The sequence below is a fragment of the Lepus europaeus genome, chromosome 1, assembly GCF_033115175.1.
Source record: "Lepus europaeus isolate LE1 chromosome 1, mLepTim1.pri, whole genome shotgun sequence".
Taxonomy (NCBI): Eukaryota; Metazoa; Chordata; class Mammalia; order Lagomorpha; family Leporidae; genus Lepus; species Lepus europaeus.
This window is the reverse complement of record NC_084827.1, coordinates 15151233-15164797: the sequence shown is the minus strand read 5'-3', so window position 1 is coordinate 15164797 and position 13565 is coordinate 15151233. Positions and strand designations below refer to the sequence as shown.

Sequence of the window (13565 nt, the reverse complement as noted above, 5' to 3'; positions counted from 1 at the left end):
GACCACTGGTCCAAATTCATGGCACAGGGGCGTTATTTTTCAGATAGGTCATGCTGTAGTTTCAGGAACCCTGGGTGAAGGCCAGAGGACCTGTTAGTCATTCCATTCAGTCCTTCATTCAGAGTCTGTCGTTTGCCTGCCACCAAGTCCTAGACATCCAGGATACAGCCGTGAACCATGTACACCTGGCCCCCTCCACATGGGGCCTTGCTTATTCCTGCATCTGTTTCTGAAATACTCAGAAGTGTTCATCTAGTGGTCCAAATTGCTGATTATAGGTGATAATATAGGAAAGTAAAGGAGCAAGTTTAAAAAAATATCAATGATGTGACATTTCCTTCTAATCTCGAGCTTGGTCGGGTTTATATAGTGATGGCGATACCATGATAGGAATAGCAGTGGCCACCATTTGGTTTGCCATTACTGCGTGTCAGTCTCTGCTCTATGTGCTTAATTTTTATTTCTTCATTCCGTCACCTAAACAGTCCGGTGAATGTTAGCATATCCATTTTATAGAGTACAAAACTAACACTAAAGAGAGGCCACATGACCTACCCAAGACTGCCCATTCCAGGTCCAGCCTTTGGTGCTCTGTCCTTGACCACCAGACCCTCTGTATCTCCCTCTGCAGAGTGGGGTGAGAGAGCTTCACCTCTTGGGGGACTAGGACGTTCTCCTCTGGGTCCTCCCCACCCAGGAGAAGGCACGTTGCCCTTTAGTGCAATTACTTCTCACTTTTAGAATTCAAATTCAAATATTTCCCTTTTTAATTGACAAATAAAATGATAGATACTTGTGATCTACAACATGATATTTTGAAATAGTTATGCATTGTGGAACCACTGCATTGAGCTAATTAACAGATGCACTGCTTCGCTGACTCACCATTGTTCCCAAGTCTACATTATGTTGTCATTAACTGTCGTCACCATGGTGTGCAATAGATTTCTTGAATTGATCCCACTTGTCTATGTGGAAACATGTATCTTTTGATCAGTGTCTCCTACCAACCCCTACACCCTAGCCCCTGGTAACTAGTACTTTATCTGATTTTGGCTAAAGAAGGGACTGGTAAGATACCCTAATTTGTCTTTCTCATTTCCCCCTGCCACGTTTCATGGCTCCTGCACAGTGAGGTCCCCCCACCCCAACAGCTCTGAAAGCAGATTTGGAAACATGTTGAATGGGTTCCCCGGAGATAGAGATGACACCGTCAACCTGGATGTGTCATCTGAGACTGATGTGTGCTTTCGGAAACAAATGACTCATATTGGAAAGAGATCACTCAGCCAAACGTGATGGGTGATGGGGGTCCCTCCATCAGTGCTGCTCAGAGCAGTTTCAGATTTTGGGCATACCAAAGGCTAATACAGGACATACACACAAAGAAAGGAAAAAAAAGAAAATGTGCATAATTTAAAGTCTTGTGCCACTGTGTGGGAAGTTGACTAGCAAAAAATGTGTGCTCTCAATGTTAGCAATTTTGCAAATGTAAGAAGTCTTTCCACTCACAGAACGCTTTTTTTCTCAGTCCCAGGGAGAAGAAAAAATGGATTCTGATGCTTAATTCTCACAACATTAAAAAATGCTAAAAAAAATCTTAGTGTGTTTATTTGGGAGCCAACTGGTAACAGCAGTTACCTTCAGAGGTAGATCAAACCAGGTTGCAGCTGGGGTGCTTGGGGGAGCTACCTGGGCGGGGGTGTGTCTCTGAGGGCAGGGTTAGATTACACAGCTCAGGTCAGTGTTGTAAGCTGAGGGACTTGGAGTCCTTAAAAATACGGCCACCTGTGTGTGACTTTGAAGAGAAAGCAGGAAGGTGGCTAGTAGGGGCTGCTGAGAGTGGGCTGGAGGCTTGGAGAAAGATCCTTGAAGGGGCCTAAGGTCTAGTTAGATAGGAGTAAGAAGTTTCACTGTTGTGTTGCACAGTAGGGTGACTACAGATAATGATAAGGTTCTGCTTACTTTTCTTAAAATAAAAAAAAAAAATCTGAAAGAAAGGAGTTTGAATGTTCTACCTTAAAGAAATGATGTTTGACAAGAGATAGGTTTACCTAAGTATGAACAGCACACAGTGCATCAATACATCACATGGTACCCCATAAAAGTATGCAGTTTTATGTGCCAGCTATAAACAATAACTATTTCTCTTTTTTTTTAAAAAAATGTTTTATTTGAAAGGCACAGTTAGCATGCACATGAATGTGTGCACATGAGAAAGAGAGAAAGAAACAGATCTGTCCACAAATGGCCACAACAGCATGGACTGGGCCAGGCTAAGGCCAGGGGCTTAGCATAGCATCCAGGTGTCCCACGTGGGTGCAGGGGCCCAAGCACTTGGGCCATCTTCCACTGCTTTCTCTGGTGCATTAGCAGGGAGCTGGATGGGAAGCGGAGCACAGAGATTTAAACCTGCACTCCTGTGTGATACCAGTGTCTCCGGCAGCAGCTTAATCTGCCGTACCGCAGCGCCAGCCCCAACAAATAGTTCTCGAAAGAGAGAGTAATTGTAGCTGTGGTTAACTCTGTACTCCTGTTTCTCCATTTCCTCCACTCATCCTTTCCTTCGTATTAATTGTATTTTGTTTTGGGTCGTGTTTTGATTTTCATTTCCATGCGATTAATATTGAGAAGCTTCGTTGCTATTTCTTAGGCCTTCTCGAATTTTACTTCTCTACATTATTTGGTGACTTTTTTCATTGCGCTCATCTTAAATGGACATCCCCACTTGTCACACACACATGTACACCGAGGGATATGGGGTGTTTCCCTGGTGCTCGGCAAGATATAACTGCAGCATGTTGATTTATTAAGTAAGGGAAACTCTATTAGATTAAACATCTAAACCTAAGGAGCTATTTATGCACCAAACTTTAAATGTGGTCTAATTAGAAAGCAATTTATGAAATTCAGCCTTTGATATGTGTAGGTGATTTTTAAATGTTCTAATTTAGCTTCATTTAAGTAGTTAATATAGTCCCAATTTTGAACAATCAAATGATTATAAAAGTTATCATTTGAAAGTTCCATTTGTACTTCTCTCCCAGACTTCACCCACACCCCTCCCTCCCACGGGTACTCATTAGTTTTTGATGAGACTTCCCAAGGCATCTTTATGGTAAAATAAACAAATAAGGATATGCAATTCTTATGCTTAGGTTACTGTAGTAAATACTGCAGAATGTATAGTAATCTGCAGTTGCTTTTCTTCATTTACTGTATCCTGGAGGTCTTTTCACATCTGAGCTTCCAGAGTTTCCATCACTGTATGGTATACTACAGTGCATACTACACCCCAATTTAATTATGCCCTAATTGATGGACTCTGGGGTTATTTCCAGTCTTTGATCATCTCATTCACCTTCAGGTATATGTGTGAGAAGATTTTCCCACAGGTAGGCTTTCTGGGTCAAAAGAAAATGCATTTGTGGTTCTGGATGGTAGAGCCAACTTGACCTTCATGGGGACTGGCATCCATAATATATGACAATGACTCGATCTTCACACCGATACCAACAGAGTGTGTGCTCAAACTTGTATAATTTGGTCAATTGCATGGGTATAAAAATTGTTATCTCAGGGCCAGTGCTGTGCCCGCATCCCATGCAGGTGCCCATTCAACTCCCAGGTGCTCTACTTCTAATCCAGCTCCCTGCTAATGTGCCCAGGAAAGCAGCGGAGGATGACCCAAGTGCTTGGGCCACTGCATCCACATGGGAGACCCAGAAGAAGCTCCTGGTGTCTGTCTGACCCAGCTCTGTCCATTGTGGCCATTTGAAGAGTGAACCAGCAGATGGAAGATCCATCTCTCTCTCTCTCTCTCTCTCTCTCTCTCTCTCTCTAACACTGCCTTTCAAATAAATAAATCTTTTTAAAAGTAAAATGAAATTTTATCTCAGTCTAGCTTACTGTGCATTTTTCTTATTATGAATGATATTAAGCAATTTTTCTTCTGTTTAGTGGTCATTGTATTTTATTTACTATGAATAGTCTTTTCATGTCTTTTGGTGAGTTTTTTTCTAAGTTCTTTGGTTTTTTTTTTCATATTGACTTTTAGCTATTTGTGATATAAATTGAAAATATATTTTCTCAGTGACTTATTCATCTTTTGGTCTGATCTGATCTGATTTCATTTATTTTCCTCCTCTCCTTTTTAGAGAAAAGTTTAAAGTACAAGGCAGCCCTTCTTTGCATATCTTTGTGGGAACGGGCAAGTTGGCGTTAAGCAAAACAACCTTAATCAGTAGGGAAAATCCTGGTTGTTTCAAAAGTTTAAAAAATCTTGACCGAAACATTGGAAACTCCTGCTGTCATTTATAAATGACATTTTTTTATTTAGATGAAAATTAAAAATAAAAAAACTAAGATGTAAATAGTAAACTGTAACACTAGAAATGTGAGAATTGAAGTATTTTAGTTCTTAAAATAAACAGTGTTGACACTGCTTTAGTGTATAGTTTACTATCCACAGCAAACATACTTTCTATACCTTCAAATAGTTCTACTCCTCTAAGTATGATCAACTGCCAGCCTTATATCCTTTTTTTTTTTTTAAAGATTGATTTATTTATTTGAAATACAGAGTAAAAGAGAAAGAGGTCTTCCATCCACTGGTACACTTTCCAAATGGCCATGATGGCTGGGAATGGGCCAGGCTGAAGCCAGGATCCAGGAGCTTCATCCAGATCTCCCATGTGGGTGGCAGTAGCCCAAGCACTTGGGCCATCTTCCACTGCTTTCCCAGGCCACAGCAGAGAGCTGGATCAGAAGTAGAGCAGCCAGAACTTGACCTAGCGCTTAGAAGGGATGCCAATGGCTTAATGCATTGTACCATAATAGTATACCAACGTTATATCAACCATATGGTACTGTTTTTGTTTTCACTGTTGTGAAATACTCGCAGGAATTTGTTAAATGTGATTTTCCAACATCACTTCCTCTGGCTTCCTGTCCCTCTTCATCTTCTTCATCCTCGTTGAGCAGTCTGCCTTTGCTCTGGCTCGCTGTGGCTCGCAAACAGTGGTAGAGTCAACATCCCATGCTCAGCTTTCTTCTATAGCGCCAGTCACCGGTGCCTTTGCTTCTGATGTTATTGCCGCATTTTCATCTTTGCTGGCCAATTGCCTTTCGTTATGATCTGTTTTTGTAAAATGTCACATGGGTTTATCCCTGGGACACAAGGCCACAACACAACTACTGCTTTGCTGCCTATGCATGAACTCAACCACCTGTGTCCCCAGTAGACTTTGAAAGAGGCAATGTGATTGGCCCCTGATCCTGATAGACAGCATTTATTTCCCTAGCGATTTCGGAAGAGCCAGCCGCAAGCTTTGTACTTTCTGCAATTGCTCACAGTGGTTCTTCAACAATGTTGTAGGGGGTCTGATATTTAAGTAAACTGCAGTAACTTACATTTGTGCATACCCACCCACACAAAGCAGGGCCTTGCCTGTGTGTCAAAGTATAAAGAATGCTTTACAAGCATCTGCGTACTCATCTCTGATATTTGATCATTATTAATATTCTGTTATATACACTTGAAGTGTAATCAAGGAAATGGATAAGGTTGAAGTGCTCATTTGTCCCCATACTCTCATCCCCATTCCCTTTCTAACTTCTAAACCTACTCTATCATCCTGATAGAACATCAGGGAGAGTACCCTTCATTTTCTCTCTATTTTTATTAAAGATTTATTTATTTACATTTTTGAAAGGCAGATTGAGATAGTGAGTGAGAGAGAGAGAAAGAGAGCTTCCATCCACTGGCTCATTCCCCAAATGGCAACAACAGCCAAAGCTGGGCCAGGCCAATGCCAGGAGCTTTATACAGGTCTCCCACGTAGGTGGCAAGGCCCCAAGTACTTGGACCATCTTCGGTTGTCTTCCCAAGTTCATAAGCCAGGAGCTGGATTACAGACAGAGTATCCAGGACTTGAACTGGCACTCTGATATGGGATGCTGGCATCACAGGCTTAACCTGCTATGCTACAATGCTCTCTGTGTGTCTCTGTATCTGTCTCTGTCTCTCTCTGTTAAAATATTTGTATCTAGGGGCCATGGTTGTGGCATAACAGGTTAAGCTGCCACCTGAACACTGGCATCCCATATGGGTTCTTGTTTGAGTCCTGGCTGCTCCACTTCTGATCAGCTTCCTGCTAACGCACCTGCGAAAAGCAGCCACCGTCCACTGCTTCCCCAGGTGCACTAGCAGGGAGCTGGATCATGGATCAGAAGTGGAGCAGCCAGGACTCGAGCCGGCACCCATATGGGATGCTGGCACCACAGGCTGCGGCTTTACTCGCTACACCATGGTGCTGGCCCCAAAATAAATAAATCTTAAAAAAAAATAAAATTCATATCTATATATGTAAAGGTTTCAGTGAAGAATATGCACTATTCTGGAATGTGTTTTTTAATTTGCATCATGATTGGTGTTTTCTATTTATCCTGCATTTCCTTTGCTTCTTATAGTCTTCTTGAAGCAATACAAACATTTTCTGTCCTCCTTTGTTTGCTCCACAGATTAGGAGACATGGGTTTTTGTTTTGTTTTTGAAAGACAGAGTGACGGAGAGGGCAAAGCAGAGAAAGGGATCACTCATCCTCTGGTTCACTCCTTAAACAGCTGCAACGCCTGCATCTGAGCAAGGCTGAAGCCAGGAGCCTGGGACTCCAGCCGGGTCTCCCAAGTGGGTGGCAGGGGCCAGAGGACTTGAGCCACCCTCTGCTGCTTTCTCAGGCACATTGTCAGGGACCTGGGTGGGAAATGGAGTAGCCAGGACTTGAATCGGCACTCATGAGGGGCCACATGGCAGGCAGTGGCTTAACCCATGCACCACAATGCTGGCCCCAGAAGACATGTTTTCGATTTTAAACTATTTCTATTCAATTTGTAAAAAAAAAAAACCTTGTGTTTTAAAAGCCACACGTTCTATATAAATGAATAACGGAAGGATGACCCAGCGTCTCTGTAGAGCCCCAGAGATGCGCGTGCACGGCGCGTCCTAGCCCTGTTAACGATCTTGTTTGTTTTCCTGTCTTCAGCAGCCTTTTTCCTGTCTGTCTTCCAGGTTCATTCAGGAGATTGAGCATGCCCTGGGACTTGGCCCAGCCAAGCAGTGTCCTCTTCGAGAGTTTCTCACCGTGTACATCAAAAACATCTTCCTCAGTCAGGTCTTGGCTGAGATCAACAAGGAGATTGAAGGGGTCACCAAAACATCGGACCCCCTGAAGATCCTGGCAAATGCGGACACCATGAAGGCGCTGGGCGTGCAGCGGCCTCTCCTGCAGGTATTCAGGCCCTGGCGGCCGACTCTTTTTATCTGCAGTTTTCATTGACCTGGGGAGAGTCAGAAATTAAAAAAAAAAAAAAAAGAAAGAATTACCGTCTGTTTCCATATTCATCAGGGATCAAACAAGAAGAGATAAATTAAACAGGCACCAGGGAAATTTAGTTCTAGTGTAATTGGATAATGGAAGTTCCTTATGATCTTTAAGGAGGTTAAAAAAAAAAAAAAACAAGGTTAGCTTCGGCTATGGGAGGTGGTAATTCTCGTTAGCATGCAGGCAGCGTCTCCTTATGTGCGTGGAATTTGCCCTTGGATGGAGTGGCCTCACCATGGGTGAAGGCATCCCAGAGGAGCAAGGAGCTTCCTCTGCCCAGCCTCAGTTGCCCACAGGAAATGTTTTGTAGCCGGTGAGGTGGCAGTGACCCTCACTGTCTACAGCCGGACGAGCTCACAGTGAGCCGGAAGCAAAAAACGGGCTTGTAAAAGTCAGATCATGCAATTCAAGTGACAATTTTGTTAATATTGAAATCTCTCGCTCTGGCTATAAAAAAGAAATGGTTTCTGGGCAATGGAAATACAATAATCTATCAGTACATATTTTTGATTTATAGGCTCGAGGAATATATTTCATATAAGGTTTAGCCAGTGACTTGAAGGTGACTATAAAACTGAAAGAAAATTAGTCTGTGTTTAAGTTATGGGCCTACCTTAACTATTAACTGCATCGGAATTTAATTTCTATGGTGTTTCTTGATTTAAAAGAGTGGCGGGCCCAGTAGCACGTTGTTACCGATGTGCTGCGTGAGGATACTCAGCGTGTGGATGCTTTGAGCTCTTCGAGCAGCTGTAGCAATGGGAGGAGTTACACTTGCCTCCTTCGCCTGCCTTAGTTTTTCCTTCTCTCTTCTTAGAATAGACCTAGGCGATCTACCTCTCCTGGGGAAGTGTTCTCGCGATGAGCCTTCCTTAGCAGACTGGTCTGTGCTGCGGAGACAGTGGAAGGCACACATCACAGCGAGGCGCGTGTTCAGTTCGATCCTCTGGCTCTGCGTTCCGATGCCCCTGGTGGAGGATCTGCGCTGTGTGGGGGGCACAGAGAAGGGGGACATGGCAAGGGTGTGCTCTCGTTCTGCTGCTCCTGGCTAGGGCACCAGAAAGTCTTACTCCCATCCAACCGGTTAATCAGCTTTTCCCCATCCCCTCCTCCCTCCCGCCTCCTTGAACTCCGGTAACAAGCAGTCCACCCTCAGCTTCCACGACAGCACCCGTCTGATGCTCCCCATAGAAGCGAGAGCACGTGATATGTCTCTCTCTGTGCTCGGCTAATTCCACTTACCATACCCGCCTCCAGTTCCAGCTGTGTTGCTGCACGTGACAAGACTTCACCTTTTGGTGGCTGAGTAGTATTCTTGGCAGGTACGCACCACAATTTCTTTGGCCATTTATCAGTGGATGCACACTTAGGTGGTTTTCATTTCTTGGCTAGTATGAATAACGATATAGTAAACATGGAAATGCCAGTGTTTCTTCAAAGATTTATTTCATTTTTCTTGGCTCTATAGCCAACAGTGTCATTGCTGGATCCTATGGGAGTACTATTTTTAGTTTTATGAGAAGCTTGCATAGTTTTCCACCGTGATAACACTAATTCACAGTACCACCCACAGTGTGCAAGGATTCTCTTTCCATCCTCACCAGCACTCGCCATCTGCCATGTTTTTCATAATAGTCATCCTAACTGGACTAAGGTGGTATCTCATTAGGGTTTTGACTTGCCATTTCCTAATGATTAGTGATGTTGAATATTGTCTCATATACCCATTGGCCATTTGTATGACTTCCTTTGCAAAATGTCTCTTTAGATACACTGCTCATTTTAAACTGGATTAGTGGCTCTTGCCATTGAGTTATTTGTGTTCATTATATATTCTGATTATCAACCCCTTGTCAGATGTAAAACCTGCAATATTTTCTCCCAACTGTAGGTCCTGACTATTTGCTTCATTGTGCAGTAGCTCATTAGTTTGATGAAATCCCAATTTTTTATTTTTTCCTTTTGTTTCTCATCCAAAAAATTCTTACCCATTCTCATGTCCAAAATCGTATCTGCTGTGTTTTCTTTTAGTAGTTTCAGGTCTTGCATTTAGGACTTTAATATCTTTTGTGTTGATGTCTGTGTATGGTGAGAGATAGGCATCTAGTTTCATTTTCCTGGATGTGGCTATCAAATTTTCCCAGCCATTTATAAATACAACTTTAATTATTAGTCAATTTGGCTTACGTGTTATTTTATGTTTTTTCCCATTAGAAAGCCTTTTTTTCTTAAGATTTACCTATTTATATAAAAGGCAGAGTTAGAGAGAGAGAGAGAGAATTGGAAAAAGAGAGAGAGAGATCTTTCTTTCACTAATTGATTCCACAAATGGCCATAGTGGCCAGGGCTAGGCCAGGCCGAAGCCAAGAGCCTAGAACTGTATCCAGGTCTCCCACAGAGGTGCATGGCCCCAAGCACTCAGGCCATCTTCTGTTGCTTTCCCAGGTTCATTAGCAGGGAGCTGGATGGGAAGTGGAAAATCCAGGGCTCGAACCGGCAATCATGAGGGATGCTGGTGTCACAAGCCATGGCTCAACCCATACAACGCCGGCCGTGAACTGAAGTTCTAAAAATGTAGTGTAGTGCCAGGCAGCAGGAAGGTGCTCAAAAATAATTTATTGAAAGACTGCATGCATGCTTGGATGGATGGACGGACAGTTGGATGGACACAGTAAGGAAATTTTAAGTCAGAATACCTACAGGGCCAAAATGGGAAAATGATATAGAAAGGGACAAACGCTTGTTTACTATTGCATCTGACCATGCTTTAAGTCTCATTTCCATCAGAAAACCTTTCAGTGTTTATTTCCCTAAGGTACCACGCTATATGATATATACAGCCTAATAGACTTAGCATTACCTAATTTAAAAGAAAAAAAAAGGCAGGGGGCACTGCACCATGGATTGAATCTGTGAACTAAGGAATCTGGTGTGAACAGCATGGTAATTTTGAGCTTGAGAACGAAGACATATTAAGACTCGTGATTAGTTGCCTACAGTCTGGGCCGTGTCAGGGCCATCCGCTGCCAGCTAAATGACATCTCTGGGCAGTCCACTGTTGAGCCTGTCAGCTCACTCCCAACCTTATCATCAGCCACTTTGTACCTGTACCTGTGCCTCTTGTCCCTTAAGTTGGCTGCTCCATTCTGAGGCTAGGTGAGAACTCCAGCTTTGTCTGCTCCCTCTTTGACCTTGACAGGATATAATTATATGTAAGTGAGGAAACCCTGAGACAAATGTCACTCATGCTATTAACCTCAGAATTTGTTTCCAGAGTTAAAACACCTCACATTGGGCAGCTCTTCATCACCCCAGCACCAGCTAAGTGAAGACTCACTTAGGAGGAAAGAAATTTTAGCTTGCCTTATAGTTTGGAGATTAACATCCCAAACCATGGAGCTCCGATATTCCGGCATCTGGTGGAAGTGTGCAGAAGAACATCACAGAGTGAGCCAGCAAGCAGACAGGAAAGCATGGCTCAGCTTGGCTTAAGTGGTCAGCCCTCAGGTGGGGGCTGTCTCCCAAGGGCACATGCCCAAGTGACCTGAGGTGTCCCCCTGAGTCCACCTCCTAGACACTATTACTGGATGCAGTCTCCACTCATAATCCATTGCCCATTAATGCAAGATACTGGGGACCAGGCCCCCAATTCATGGGCCTTTGGGGGACACCCACACTGTGACTCAAACCACAACATACTTGCTTTATTACTTGGCTATTCTGTGGCACTCTCTCTCTCACTTCACCAAAATTTTTACTTTATTTTTTAAAGATTTATTTCTTTGGAAGGCAGAGTTAGAAGACCAGATAACAAGAGAGAGAGATACCTTTCATCCCCTGGTTCACTTCCCAAATGGCCAAAACAGCCAGGGCAGGACCAGGCCAAAGCCAGGAGCCAGATCTTCACATGAGTGCAGGGTCCCACGGACCTGGGCCATCCTCTGCTGCTTTCCCAGGCACATTAGCAGAGAGTTGGGTTGGAAGTGGAGCAACCACAGCTCAAACCAGTGCCCACATGGGATGCCAGTGTCACAGGCATTGGCTCTTACTCAATATGCCAACACCCTAACCCCCTAATTTTTTTCTAATTAAAATGCAAATTAATTAGACCAAATCTGTGAATTTGTTTCATGTTCTCAGAAGTATGAGGTTTAACAATATATTAAACAATGGTTATTTTTCTTTCCTGTCTTGAGAAATTATCTTGCTTTATAATGATTGTAAATTATCTTCTAACATGATTTCCCACGCTCAGATGTCAATGGTTCTAAAATGTATTTCTGTGTCTCCTTGATGTGTTTAATCTCAGCTAATTGTAGGGGGCTAATCTAAAGAAAAGTAATTTTCAAAGCTCTTAGCTGAGAATCCGAAACAGTGGTTAAGAAGAAGACTTGGAGAAAAACATGTACGTGTGAAAGATGTAGACGGGTTAAACATTTATAATTACAGGAGGTGTAACACGCCCTTTAAAGTTATCGCCTCCGCTAGACCAGTCATGACGGAGTCGGAGAGAGGACGTGCCTCTCCCCGGAGGCTGCACCCAGTGTCACTCAGCATCAGGCCAGCTGTGTTCACCAGGGAGCCGGGAAGGCAGCTGTCATGGTGCTACTTCCATTTGATCGATGATGGGCGAGGCAGAACCCGGACGCCCTAGACAGAGAACCCCCAGACACTTTGTCCTTGCCTCTCCAACAGCATTTCCATGAGTGTTAATGTGCACTGGCATCAGTGCTAGCTCTAGACCCCACAGGAGGGGAGGAAGAAAGGAAGAGAGAGAGTACCAGCATCATTTCTTAGATGGAGCACCGGTGTACGCAGGGGCTTGATACAACCGAGTGGTGCTGGTAGTAATGACAGCAGTCCTACTTGTGGGTGATAGCAATGATCGCTGTGCACGCTTCAACAGCGTTTCCTATGAGCCAGATAACGTTCCGAGTGCTTTAGGTGCATGGACTCCTACACACTCTGTTTGTAGGGACACAGCTCCGCCAGGGTGCTGTGGTTATAATGATGAGCAAACTGAGAAACAATGGAATCAGATCTCTTGCCCAGAGTCCCATAGCTGGCCAGTGGCAGAGCTGGCATCAGCACCCAGGCTGTCTAACCCTGTGCTCTGAGCCAGTTCTGCTCAGAGTGTGGTCGGAGGGTTGTGCCGGACCTCAGGCTGTGTGTGGCCAGTCTGCTGTACAACACAGAGCACACAGAGCGTTTGAGAGTGGTTAGACACTTTTTTTTTTTTTTTTTACTTTTAGCCATTTGATATTGTCTGTTGAATCTAATACTGAAAAGTAGGACTTCTGTTTTATATATTTTTGTGAGTTTTAAAGTTTTGGAAGTGACCAACTAAAGTGAATACCTTCTCATACCTGGTATGTCTCCCAGAGTCTGAACTTGTTCTTACCTTAGATACGAGGAAGCAGTTTGAACAGATTCATTTCAGTTCTCGAGTTTATCGTGGATTTGGGAATTTATTTCTTCTTTGGTGTCTCCATCTTTTTTTTTTAAGGATTTTATTTATTTATGTGAAATGCGGAGTTACAGAGAGGCAGATAGAGCAAAAGAGAGAGAGAGGTCTTCCATTTGCTTGTTCACTCCCCAAATGGCCACAATGACCGGAGCTGCACCGATTCGAAGCCAGGAGCCTCTTCCACGTGCAGGGGCCCAAGGATTTGGGCCATCTTGTACTGCTTTCCCAGGCCAGAACAGAGAGCCAGGTTGGGAGTGGAGCAGCTGAGACTTGAACTGGCACCCTTATGGGATGCTGGCACTGCAGGCGGTGGCCTTACCTGCTACACCACAATGCTAGCCTGTGGTGTCTCCATCTTAAAAAAGAAAAAAGCACGGGGACTTTTGCTCAGTTTTTTATCCCTTCCATGTCAAGCTGCTGAATGGGCCACTGTTTCTGTGAATGGGGCTTCACGGGAAGTCTCTTCTCCACCATCCCACCATGCAAAGGGACATCCCCTACCTGAACTGCTTAGAGGATGGGGTCTGACGAGAGCCCCTGAACCCTGAACCGTCTGCACAGACTCACCAGGTGGTATGTATACGCAGTAGAGTGTGGGAAGCTTTGCCTCATGCCAGTGTTGCCCATGGGCTGGCAGTGTCGGTGTCCCTGGGAATTTATGAACTATGCAGATTCCAGAATCTCACAGCAGTCTGAGCGTCTTTGTTCTGACCAGC

The 13565-nt window shown here is 44.0% G+C and overlaps 1 protein-coding gene across 2 annotated transcripts in view; it reads left to right on the top strand.

Annotated features, from left to right (window-relative positions):
- Positions 1–13565, top strand: part of EXOC4 (exocyst complex component 4) — an 862020-nt gene that overhangs the window by 591915 nt on the left and 256540 nt on the right. For both annotated transcript variants that reach the window (XM_062198862.1, XM_062198781.1), the window contains exon 11: positions 7070–7289. In XM_062198862.1, the coding sequence (XP_062054846.1) occupies positions 7070–7289 (220 nt within the window). The remainder of the gene's footprint in view (positions 1–7069; positions 7290–13565) is intronic.